At 49.4% G+C, this 12,490-nt stretch overlaps 1 protein-coding gene across 26 annotated transcripts in view; it reads right to left on the reverse strand.

The window, feature by feature from the left end:
* SYNCRIP (synaptotagmin binding cytoplasmic RNA interacting protein) overlaps positions 1–12,490 on the reverse strand; it is a 509,168-nt gene that overhangs the window by 201,902 nt on the left and 294,776 nt on the right. For 19 of the 26 annotated variants that reach the window (XM_085611064.1, XM_085611075.1, XM_085611073.1 and 16 more), the window contains one exon: positions 5,985–6,190. In XM_085611064.1, coding sequence (XP_085467190.1) covers positions 5,985–6,190 — 206 coding nt within the window. The remainder of the gene's footprint in view (positions 1–5,984; positions 6,191–12,490) is intronic. The other 7 variants (XM_085611063.1, XM_085611077.1, XM_085611076.1 and 4 more) reach the window with 1 other exon arrangement.

Below are 12,490 nucleotides of genomic sequence, written 5' to 3' on the forward strand. Positions count from 1 at the left end.
GTTTCGGTTTCGATTTCAATGAATCGACTGCAGTCTTTTGTGATATTTGTGGCTCTTTTGAAATGTTCGAAGCCGGGCCTTCAGGCGGGGCTGTAGAACGATCCGACCGATCTTGGGTAAGTCCCGCAGGCGATCCCTCGACCTGAGCCTTATCGAGACTATCTCCCTCGGCATCGACGGATTGGCCTAGCTCCTCGCCTGAACTATCTTCCTCGGCCCCAAGGGCCTCATCGTTGTCTCCTACCTAGTCGACGACGTCTTCGTCCTCGAAGATCACCTCATCACCGTCATATTGGGATTCATGCTCCGAAGCATGGCTCGAGTATCTCTTCGACGCTCTTGACCTCTTCATCCTCGGTGCTGAATATGTTAACCGGGGTAGGCGCCGACTGTTTGGCCTCCAATCTAGCCGCCCGTCGATTCCGAAGTGTCTTCTTTGACCGGAACCGGGCGCAGGCCATACACCTGGACTCATCATGATCCGGTGATAAACATTTGTTACACACCGGATGAACATCGATGTGTGGATATTTCGCATGGCATAGAGGACATCCCTTGAAGGGGGTCCTCGATTCCATCCTCGAACGTCGATCGATGTTCGGACCGAAACTCGGTGAATAAGTCGAGAACAAGTATAATAAAGTAGATGCCGAGCGCAAACAATACCGACGATACCTAAAGGCTTTTAGCCTTAAATAAAGTTTTCCTAACTTGAGCTAAGATGAGCACATCCGAACCCAATGGCGGAAAAAAACAATCTGAGGATGGAGAAGATGCCCATGCGCACTGTAGTCCAGGGGAGGAGCCACCTATCTCGTGATACTTCGAAGACTCTTCCAGGACAACAATGTGCAATCATCCGGACCCAACACTAGGCGGCGATCTATGCACAGATATGAATTCAGCAGCCCACATGCCTCGAACGTTGTGTAGTTGGAGGATGGATAGGTACCCAGGAGTCGGACACAGGGGGCCGCAGGGAGCCGGGGTGCCTTAGATGTCGGGAAATCTCACCCTCTGTTGATCGCGGTTGGGGGAGGGTCCCTGCTTCTGAGGCTGCAGGCGTAGTCAGGAGCGTCGAGGTGGGTCCTTGGCTGCCAGATTCGGGGTTTAAGTCGCTGGGGGGACGTCCTCTGGGTCTATGTTCACTCCGGCACAGGCCAGGCTTGGCAGGTGCAGAGTGTGCAGGGTTCGCGGTTCCGGGCGGATGCCAGGGGTTAGAAACTTGCTTTGAGCAGAGCCACTGCTCATGGGAGTCCCAGATGCTCAGTCACAAGAGAACCAGGTACTCCGGGGTTTGTGAGGTTGCTGGCCAAAGGAGGTGCCGGGATTTAGCAGGACCAGGTTCGAGGGTCGACAGGCCGGTAGGGCTGGGGCCAAAGCAGTTGATGTCTTCCTCTTCTTAGCAGCTGCACAGCAGGTCTTCTTTCTTCTTGTACTTTGCTTGTTCAAAATCTGGAAAAGGAAGGTTCAGGGTGCCTCTAAATACTAGATTCAGGGGTGTTACAGGTAGGTAAAGAGGCAGGGACCAATGGGTCCCTGCCCTGGGGTGGGTACACCCCCTACCCTGCCACTCTCGTGTGGGAGGGGGGGGCAGTAGCCTAGTCTTGATTGGGCAGGGCCTCCCATCTTCAAGATGGCGAGCGCACAGAGATGTGCTTCACCTCGCCTCCCCCACCCGAGGGGTGGGGTTGGCAGGCTAGCACACCCCCCGTCCTTATTTGGGGTTTCCTGCCAATCTTCTCACCAGAGTGGGGGTCAGAACCGGTGGGGGCCAGTTTGCTGTGTACAGCAAGTGGCCTGAAGAAGCTCAGAGGCGGCGTGCCTTTGAAGCTTCCCCTTGCCTATCCTGAGGGAGGAGAACTAGCACCTCGCCCAGGATGTGCATTGTTGTAGGCCCAGGAGAGCGGGGGCTCTCCACCCAGGGGTCCAGCAACATGTCTGGGCAGGCTGCCAGACCCCAGACATGGATTGTAGGTTAGGTTTCAGGGGGCATCTCTAAGATGCCCTCTGTAGTGCTTTGTACATTAAATCCCACACTGGCATCAGTGCGGGTTTATACCAAACTTCTCAGTCTTCAGTGTTGCCATTATGGGGCTGTGGAGTTCGTGTTTGACGAGCTCCCAGCACCATATACTCTTAAACGGCAGCACTGCACTTAGTGCCCAGGAACGGACCTGGGTACTATAGGGGCACAGGGCTCATGCTCCTGTGCCCACACCACTGGCATAGGGCACCCAGCTAGAGGGGTGGCTGATGTATGGCAGTGTAGGTTTTGGGCATGGCACACAGGGATGTGTGCCATGTCGACACTTTGTTTTGCCTTGTACCCAGACACTCATCCTGCGAGGGCAGTGTGGTTGCGTTAGGGTACAGGGCCTCTAAGGGTGGCACAATGAGTGCTGCAGCCCTTAGAGGCCTAGGGTACCATTTACCAGGGGTTGAGATGTGGCCAGGGTTTGCCAATCTGGGAGTTTAGGTTTTTAGGGAAGGAACATAGGCCCTGCGCACCTGATTGGCAGGAGTCCAGAGCACACTCAGTCAAAGTACATTCAGCAATTCAGCAAAAAGTGGGGGCATACCATGCAAGAAAGATAGCACTTTCTCACACCGAAGAAGTGGGATAAAAAGTGGGGCAAGTGGAACGCCCACCAAGGAGATCTGTGAGTGTCCCCGACAGTAGAACTCAAAAAGCAATGGACTGGACGGAGTGGTAACAATGTACTCCGATATAGATAATTGTCTAAAATGCTGGATATAGTGTCATGATGTAATGTGCCACGTTTCATGCTCAAATACGTGACTTAATGTTTAAACCAATAAAACATTTTTTTTTTTAAAGAACTGAACTCTAAGCCAATTGTTTTTTGTATAAAAAATATATACTGTTATTTTCAGAACCAAGCAAGCCTGGAACAGGTAAGCATTAAATACTTTTCAGTAATAAGTTACTGGATATAGAACTGTTTAAAAATGCAATGGGAGTGGTACATTGTTTGATTTACAGGGGAGCAGTAGTATGCAACACTTAGCAAATGCAGTACATTGGAATGAATAGGTTTTTTTTCAATAATTTGCAGGTAAGTTACTTTTCGGATTACTTTTCGAATACAGTGCTGGATCCTAGATTCAGCACTGGGACATTTCCTGAAAACAGTTGAGAAAATGAGTTTTAGTTAGATGTACGATTTTTAAAGAATATTCTTGTATTCCAAAAGTTGACACTTAGAAACTTTTTCACAGAGAACCACCAATGTTATCCTATCGAAGGAAATTCAATTCACAGGTAAGATACTTTTACATTACTTTTCCTACTCAGTGCTGGATACCTAGATTCAGCACTGGGACATTTCCTGAAAACAGTTGAGAAGATGCATTTTGGTTATTTGTGTTATTTTTAAAGAATATTCTTAGTTTTCAAAAGTCGACACTTCGAAACTTTTTGGGAGGAAAAGTGTCAACATTATCCAATGAGGAAAAACAAGTTATCAGTTTCGAGGTAATTACTCGGTCTTTGAAGTTGGGCTTCTGGGTTAGACTCCGGGGTCTCCTAGGGTCAGTGATGCACTGTTGTACCCTCAGCAGCACTAGGGCGGCCGGGTGCAGAGTGTTGAGGCTCAATGTTATCCTATGGAGGATAGGGGGGCTCCAGTTGGTGGCTGCTGGCAAGCAGGCCACGGGGTTGTGGGAGCAAAGCTCCTAGGGTTAAGCTCAGGGCAAGTTGGGGGCCAAAGTAGCACCAAATAGGCACCCTCAGCAGCACTAGGGAGGACGGGTGCATGGTGCTGTTTTGAGGTTGGGTGCCCTGTTCATTTCAATGGAGATTCTCCGGGACAAAGAAACACTGCAGGAGGAGGATTTTCCAGAAGCGACCACCACTTCAATGGGGTAAGTTGGGGTGTTGAGGGTTGGCTAGGCACCGTTGGTTTGGACACACAAGGCCGTGGGGCGTCGGGTGCAGGGGTGTCTTGGGACGTCGGATTTTCTTACCCGCTCTGGTTGCGGTAGGAGGTGTCTCCTGGATTGAGGCTGCAGGTGTCGTCAGGAGTGTTGAGGCAGGTCAGGGGTTGCCAGATCTCGGGTCAGGATCGCCGGGGAGATCTTCTCGGTGTTTTTCCACTCTAGCTCGGGCAGGGTTCAGTGGGTGCAGAGTGGGCTGGATTGGCAGTTCCTGGCTGGCACCAGAAGCTGCAGTTTACACACGTCTGGTGTTCACGGAAGAAACAGTCTGGAAAGTCAAGGCAGGCAGGTACTCCGGGGTTTGTGAGGTTGCTGGCTGCTGGACACGCCGGGATTTCGCAGGTTCGAGGGGATACAGGCCTTTAGGGCTGGGGCCAAGTCAGTGGGGGTCGTCCTCTTGCTCGCTCTGCACAGCTCTTCGTCCTTCTTGTAGGTAGGCTGGATCTGAGGAAGGAAGGTTCAGGGTGCCCCTAAAAAGTAAATTTAGGGGCGTTACAGGTAGGTAAATGGTAGGGACCAATGTGTCCCTTCCCTGGGGTGGGTACACCCCCTATGCTGCCACTCTCCAGTGGGAGGGGGGCAGGAGCCTGTCCCTGGTTGGCTGGGTCTCCCCATCCTCAAGATGGCGGGGACTCGAGGTTGTGCTTCACCTAGCCTCCCCCACCTTAGGAGTGGAGTTGGCAGAGGTGGGCACACTTCACTTATTTTTCCCACCGGTTCTCCCACCCAAATTGGGGGTTAGAACCAGTGGGGACCAGCTGCTGAAAGCAGCAAATGATCCTGGGAGAGGAGGCTTGGCACCTCGTCCCAGGATGTGCATGGTTTCAGGCCCCCAGGAGCAGCAAGCTCTCGTCCCAGGAGTCCAGAAACATGTCTGGTGGTGGCAGCCTAAGCAGCCACTCAATCAGGTCACTAGAAGTTGGTCGAATTTCGGGGGGCATATCTAAGATGCCCTCTGTTGTGCATTTTACATTAAATCCCACAACCACACTGGCATCAGTGTGGGTTTAACGTGCTGAGAAGTTTGATACCAAACTTCCCATTCTTCAGTGCAGCCATCATGGTGCTGTGGAGTTCGTAATGACAACCTCCCAGCACCATATACTCTTTAATGGCAGCACTGCACTTACAGTGCCCAGGAATGTATGTGGGCACTGTAGCGGTACAGGGCTCATGCACCTGTACCCTCACCACTGGCATAGGGCACCCAGCTAGAGGGCTGACTGATGTATGCCCTGGCAGTGGTTTGTGGGCATGGCACACAGGGATGTGTGCCATGTCGACTCTTCACTTTGTTCTGCACCAAGGCACTCAATCTGTAAAGGTAGTGTGTGAGTGTCAGGGTACAGGTCCTCCGAGGGTGGCACAATAAGAGATGCATCCCTTAGAGGCCTTCTCTGTTCACAGTACCCTCAGTACCTGTGGTACCGTTTACCAGGGGCTAACATGTGGACAGAGATGCCAATTGGGTTTAGGCATCAATGCAGTTTTAGGGAAGGAACCTAGGCCCTGGGTACCCGATTAGCACGAGCCCAGGGCACAGTCAAAGAACATCAGCAATTCAGCAAAAAGTGGGGGCATACCAGGCAAGCAAGAGGGCACTTTCTCATGGTGTGTACAAGGACCCACCCTACTGCCTCTTAGGTAGGATTGTTTTCTTTAGAACCAGTTTATCCATAGGAAATGGAGTTTGGAACTAGGAGGTAAAGCTATGGTATTTTGCATTTTAGTGAGTGGCAAAAAATAGTCTATCTGCCTAAATCTCATTGTTGAAAATAGTGGAGTAGGACTTGTGGGTAGAGTAGGCTTGTTGATGCGTCCAGCTGTACAGGTCTGCAAAGCAATTTCACATTCCTGGGAGGTACTCTAACAGGAGGTGTATCTGATAGTGCATCGCCCAATGCAAATTATTTTGTGCCAGCTCAATACAATTTTTTTTTTAAAGCAACCTAGAAGCAGAGGAAAGTGTCAAAAATATTAAATTAACCTGTATTGGCAGAACAGAATTCAGATTGTTTAAATACCTTAGCCATAACTTCTGGATCGGGATCTTCTATTGGATCAGCCCATTCAACTGTAACAACATTACCCCAGACTTTAACTTTGCCACTCATTAATCTTCGTCGGGCTTGCGCAGCGGTTTTGTGATCTTCATATTCTAGGAAGCAAAAGCCTCTGTTCTTTTTCTTGTCATCAGGTTGATGGTACAATATGACGTCTGTGAGGCCTTCTGTAAAAACAAGCATATTCATTACCATTCCAGCATTGACTTTTTCATAAATGCCAGAAATCAATTACAAAAAACAAGTAATATACTTTTGGTAAAGCCTTCTGGTGGATATTCTAACACCAGATTGCTTACCTTAGAATACTCCCAGGCTTTAGACTGGATAGACAAACTTTTCAGCTGTGTTCCAAGCACTAGTAGGTGGCTCCGTAAGGCTCTGCGTTGGATCCAAACTGCTCCAGAATTGACAAAGTGGAGCCACAAATAAAGACTGAGTAAATGAGGTGTATTATATGGTGGGGTTGTGTGACCTCACATGTAATGCACTACTAATCAGTTCAGTACCAGTCAGGTTTCGCTTGTTAAACCCTTAGTTGTACCTTGGGAAGCTATGGCTCTGAGCAGCCAGGCTCACACAAAGGAACAAGTGTAAAGCATTTAACCCCTTCGGTGCTCATGACGGAATGGTTCCGTCATGACCCACGGTTGAGCTGTGCTCATGACGGAACCATTCCGTCATGACCCCGCCCGCGCAAGATTCCGTCAGCACAGCGGCGGAATCTGCGCAGCATCGAAGGGGTTAAACAGCACCAAAACAACTAAAGAAGACATACACGAACACCCCAGAAATTGACACCAATTGATAGAAATAGTTTTTTATTTTATTTTTATACATCCAAATTAAAAAGATCACACAGGGGTTCTGGAGATAAAGAATTTACAGGAGTAGTTAAATCCTTTAGCTCCTCACAAACTAGCATTGTCAAATTCAACAAACTGGACAAACTTTGGTAAGTATCAATGCAGTGAAAAGTTACTTTAGGCGACCAGCTGTTGCAGAGGGCCAATCAGTGAGAACAGCAAGTTTCACAAAAAGTTACCTCGCCAAGAAAAGCAGTCTTCAGTTCCCAAATCAATGGTTCCTTGCCTTTCACTACTATGAGGTGGTCCTGATGCACGAGATATAGGATGTTGAAGATGCTCAAGGATGCTGTGCGTTCCAAAGGGAGTCTTCCTAGGGCTACTCCTCGGTGAATGGACTTAGTGAGGTGATCCTGGACACAGGGGTTGACATCCCACAAAGTTCACTCAAGCTGGGAAGAAGTCCAATCGCCAATGGGCTACTGTGAGAAAGTGGCTCTGTATCGAATATGCTACTTACCAGTAGTATGCATCTGTTCTTGGCATGTAGGGCTGCTGACATTCATATCTGTGCATAGATCGCCGCCTAGTGTTGGGTCCGGATGATTGCACATTGTTGTCCTGGAAGAGTCTTCGAAGTATCACGAGATAGGTGGCTCCTCCCCTGGACTACAGTGCGCACGGGTATCCTCTCCATCCTCAGATTGTTTTTCGCCATTGTGGCAGTGATGGAGTAGATACAGTAAGTGATGACCCTGCTATACAGTAAGTCTGAGTGCTGCAGGCGCCGGGGAGGAGGGTGGGCGATATGAATGTCAGCAGCCCTACATGCCAAGAACAGATGCATACTGGTAAGTAGCATATTCGGTTCGAGGCATGTGGGCTGCTGAATTCATATCTGTGCATAGATTACATAGCAGTCCATCCATTAGCGGCGGCTACCTGTGCCAGCTGCAGCAGTCTGAAAAAGGGTCTTGAGAACAGCCTGTCCTACAGCTGCCTGCTGTTTTGAATGTACATCTACACAGTAGTGTTTGGTAAATGTATGTATAGTGGACCATGTGGCTGCTCTACATATTTCCTCTAAAGGAATGTTCCCTAGGAAAGCCATGGACGCCCCTAACTTTCGTGTTGAGTGGGCTCGTGGAGGAATCGTTAATGTGCGTTTAGCTTTTTTATAGAAAATTGGAATATATGTAACGATCCATCTGGCTATCCCTGCTTTGGAAATGGCGTTTCCCTTGTGTTGTGGAGAAAAGGCAACGAACAATTGTTTTGTTTTCCTAAAATACTTTGTTCTGTCTATATAGTACATGAGGGCTCTCTTTACATCTAGTGTATGGAGCATTCGCTCTGCGACATTTTCTGGATTTGGAAAGAAAACAGACAGTTCAATAGTCTGATTCATGTGGAACTCGATATCACTTTAGGCATGAATGTGGGGTTGGTACGTAGTACGACCCTGTTTGCGTGAACCTGTATGAATGGCTCTTGAATGGTTAGTGCCTGGAGTTCACTAACTCTTCTCAACGAAGTGATTGCCACTAAGAAAGCTACTTTCCAGGTGAGGAATTGAATCTCACATGAATGTAGAGGTTCAAAAGGTGGACCCATCAATCTGGTGAGGACCACATTTAGGTTCCACACTGGTGCCGGTGGGTGTCTTGGAGTAATCACTCTTTTGAGTCCCTCTAAGAAGGCTTTGATGGCAGGCCCTCTGAATAAAGAGGTGCTGCCTGTTCTGAAGATAGGCTGCTATTGCGGTTAGATGTATACGTATGGAGCTGTATGCCAGATTGCACCGGTATAAGTGTAACAGGTAACAGATGATGTTCTGAATGGATGCATCCAGCGGAATAATGTCATTGTTTTTACAGTTAATGACAAATCTTTTCCATTTAGCCGCATAGCAAGCTCTGGTCGTGGGTTTCCTGGCCTCCTTGATGATATTCATACATTCTGGAGGCAGGTTCAGGTAGCCAAACTCTAAGACTTCAGGAGCCAGATCGCCAGGTTTAGCTGATGTGGATCTGGGTGCTGAATTTCGCCATGGTTCTGCATTAAAAGTTTGAGTGTTAGCCGCAGTCTTTGATGCGGTACCACGGAAAGTTCTAGAAACGTGGTGTACCATGGCTGGCGTGCCCACGTTGGAGCAACCAGGATGAGTGTAATCGAGTGTTGCCTTAGTTTGCGTGCCACTAGCGGTATTAATGGCGCTGGGGGAAAAGCGTACCCAAATCTGCCTGACCAGTTCATCCATATCGCATTGCCCTGCGACTGTGGATGGGGGAACCTGGCGGCAAAACTTTGGCATTTTGCGTTCTCCCTTGTGGCGAATAGGTCTATCTCTGGATGAACCCACTGCTGGAAGTACGGTTGGAGTACTGACGGATGTAGCTCCCACTCGTGCATTTGGTGGCTTTGTCTGCTGAGCGGATCCGCCATCTGGTTGTCCTTGCCCGGGAGGTGTTCCGCCATGAGGAACATGTTCCTCTGAATGGCCCACTTCCACATGCTCTGAGCCAGATGAGACAACTGTGGAGAGTGTGTTCCTCCCTGCTTCTGTATGTAGTACATGGCAGTCATGTTGTCCGTCCGGATCAACACGACTTTGTTCCACAAGTGTACTTTGAATGCCTTCATTGCCAGGAAGATTGCTATCAGTTCCAGAAGGTTGATGTGCATCTTCTTTTGCTGTGTTGTCCATAGTCCCTGCACTGTGTAATTGAGTACATGAGCTCCCCATCCCTGGAGAGACGCGTCCGCTGTCAGTATTATTTGTGGAACAGGCTCTTGGAACGGTCGGCTCTTGCAAAGGTTTTGTGGATTCCACCAATGCAGAGAGTTGTATGCCCGACCGCTCACCAACACTAGGTCTTTCAACTGTCCTTGAGTCTGATTCCATTGACGTGCCAAGCACTCCTGAAGCGGGCGCATATGTAGTCTCGCGTGCGGGACTATGAAGATGCAGGAGGCCGTCATGCCTATCAACTGCATGAACACTCGCGCTGGAAGGGAGTGTTGAGGTCTGAACTTTTTTTTTATCAGCAGTTGCATGCTGTTGATCCTCACTAAATTTGGCTGAGCAGTGGCTGCCAGAGTGTCTATGGTGGCGCCCAGGTACTGCCGTACGTGGGCGGGTTGAAGATGTGATTTTGGATAATTCAGTGAGAATCCCAGACTGTGAAGAAGGTGAATGGTGTGGGATATGTGGCTGGCACACTGCTGGGCTGACTTTGCCTGAAGAAGCCAGTCGTCCAGGTAAGGGAAGACGTGAATGTGCTGTCTCCGTAAGTGTGCAGCCACTGTCGCTAGGCACTTGGTAAAGACCCTGGGCGCTGTTACTCCGAAAGGGAGGACTTTGAACGGATAATGTTGATCCTGAGTAGTGAACCTGAGATATTTTCTGTGTGATGGGTGCATGGGTATGTGGAAATACGCATCTTTCAAATCTAGTGTTGCTAGGAAGTCTCCCTGACTGAGTAACAGCAGAACTTGTTGGAGGGTGAGCATATGCAAATGCTCCGACAGAATGTATTGGTTGAGAGGTCTTAGGTCCAGTATAGGTCTCAAAGACCCGTCCTTTTTTGGGATTAAGAAGTACAGAGAGTACACCCCTGACCCACGTTGTGCTACAGGCACGAGCTCTATGGCTCCTTTCTGCAGCATACTTAGTACTTCCTGCTGCAATAATGTCAAGTGCTCTGCGGACATAGGACGGTGTCTTGGTGGTATGTTGGGTGGATTGGATGTTAATTCCAGACAATAACTGTACTGGACAATTTTTCTGACCCACCTGTCTGTGGTGATGGTTCTATAGACCGGCAGGAACTGTTGGAGTCTCCCCCCGACTGGTGTTATGTGGTTGGGGGGCAGTGACAAGAAGTCACTGTTTGTTAGTGGCGGAGGACCTGGTGTTGTTGTTTCCTCGTCCTCTGCCTTTGGTGCTGGATCCACGATATCCACCCCTATTGGTCTTATTATAGGCACTCTGGGTACCTCCTTTATTGTACTGCTGCTGGGACCCCTGACCTCTAGCTGCTCCTCTATTCCCGGGGCGACGAAAGGAGCCACTCCGAAACTGCTGCGACTGTAGAGCCCCCATAGATTTTGCAGTTTGTGTCCTTTTTAATCTTTTCTAGTGTAGTATCAATCTCGGGGCCAAATAAAAAGTCTGGGTTGACTGGTTGATTCAGGATATTAGTTTGAATCTCAGGTTTGAAGCCTGATGAACAAGTCACTTACCTTCGGTAACGATGTATCTGTAAGAAACATTAGTTAGTTAGATTCCTCACCTTAGAATATCCCCAGGCGTCAGACTGGATCCGGAAGATTTTTCGTCAGCAATACCCCTTGCGCGTCGCTAGGCGTCGTCTGAAGCTCCGCGTCCGTCGTTGGCGTCGTGCGCCGGAATGACGTTGGAGTACTTAGACGATGCCCTCGCGCGCGGACGTCAGTTCTTGTACATAGCTTTCCGCGCCAGGAACGCAGAGCCATGCAAAGACAGACACTGGTGCCAAAAATAAAATCTAGGGGCCTGAAAAGGACAACCTTAACCCTAGATGTCAGTTCGCAGAAGGGGGAGGATGGGTGGGTCGGTGAGTAATCTAACTAATGTTTCTTACAGATACATCGTTACCGAAGGAAAGTAACTTGTTCATCTGAAGAAACACGTTAGTTAGATTCCTCACCTTAGAATAGATACCCAAGCAATACCATCCCCGGTGGTGGGTCTGCGAACCAAGATCACACCAGAAAGTCCTGGAGGACAGAACGGCCAAAGAAGCCATCCCTCCGGACTTGGCTGTCAAGGCAATAATGCCTGGCAAACGTGTGTAGCGAAGCCCACGTCGCCGCCTGACAGATGTCCTGCAAAGGGACACCCCGTCCCAAAGCAGTAGTAGCCGCTGTGGCCCGAGTAGAATGGGCGCGCAGCCCAACAGGAGGGTCCTTTTTTGCCAAGGAGTAACAAATTTTGATGCACAAAACGACCCACCGAGAGATGGTCCGTTTGTGCACAGCTTTCCCCTTCTTAGAACCCACGTATCTAACGAAAAGTTGGTCGTCCACCCGGAACTGCTTTGTGCGGTCCAAATAAAAGGAGAGCGCACGTTTTGGGTCCAGACGGTGGAGCCTCTCTTCCTCTTTGGAAGGATGCGGAGGCGGAAAGAAGGTGGGCAAGGTGACAGACTGCCCAAGATGAAATGGAGTCACCACTTTCGGAAGAAAGGAGGGACGAGGCCGAAGGACAACCTTGTCTGGATGAACAGAGAGAAAGGGAGGCTTTGAAGATAAAGCCTGGAGCTCACTCACCCGTCTAGCCGAGGTGATGGCTACCAGAAAAGCAGTCTTAAGCGTCAGCAGACGAAGAGGACAATTATGAAGAGGCTCAAAGGGAGCACACATTAGAAATGTGAGAACAAGATTCAAGTCCCACTGAGGCATTACAAAAGGGACAGGAGGGAACGTGTGAGTAATGCCTTTTAGAAAGCGTGTAACAGGGGACTTGAAAAGAGAAGGCTGATCAGGAAGCCGCAAGAAGGCAGAGATGGCAGCAAGATAACCTTTCAGGGTGCCCAGGGCAGAGCCCTGCCGGCCCAAAGAAAGAAGAAAGAGGAGAACCTCAGAAAGAGGGCGGAAAGGGGATCCACAGCCTTTGCT

This window comes from Triturus cristatus, chromosome 6 (assembly GCF_964204655.1).
Source record: "Triturus cristatus chromosome 6, aTriCri1.1, whole genome shotgun sequence".
Taxonomy (NCBI): domain Eukaryota; kingdom Metazoa; phylum Chordata; class Amphibia; order Caudata; family Salamandridae; genus Triturus; species Triturus cristatus.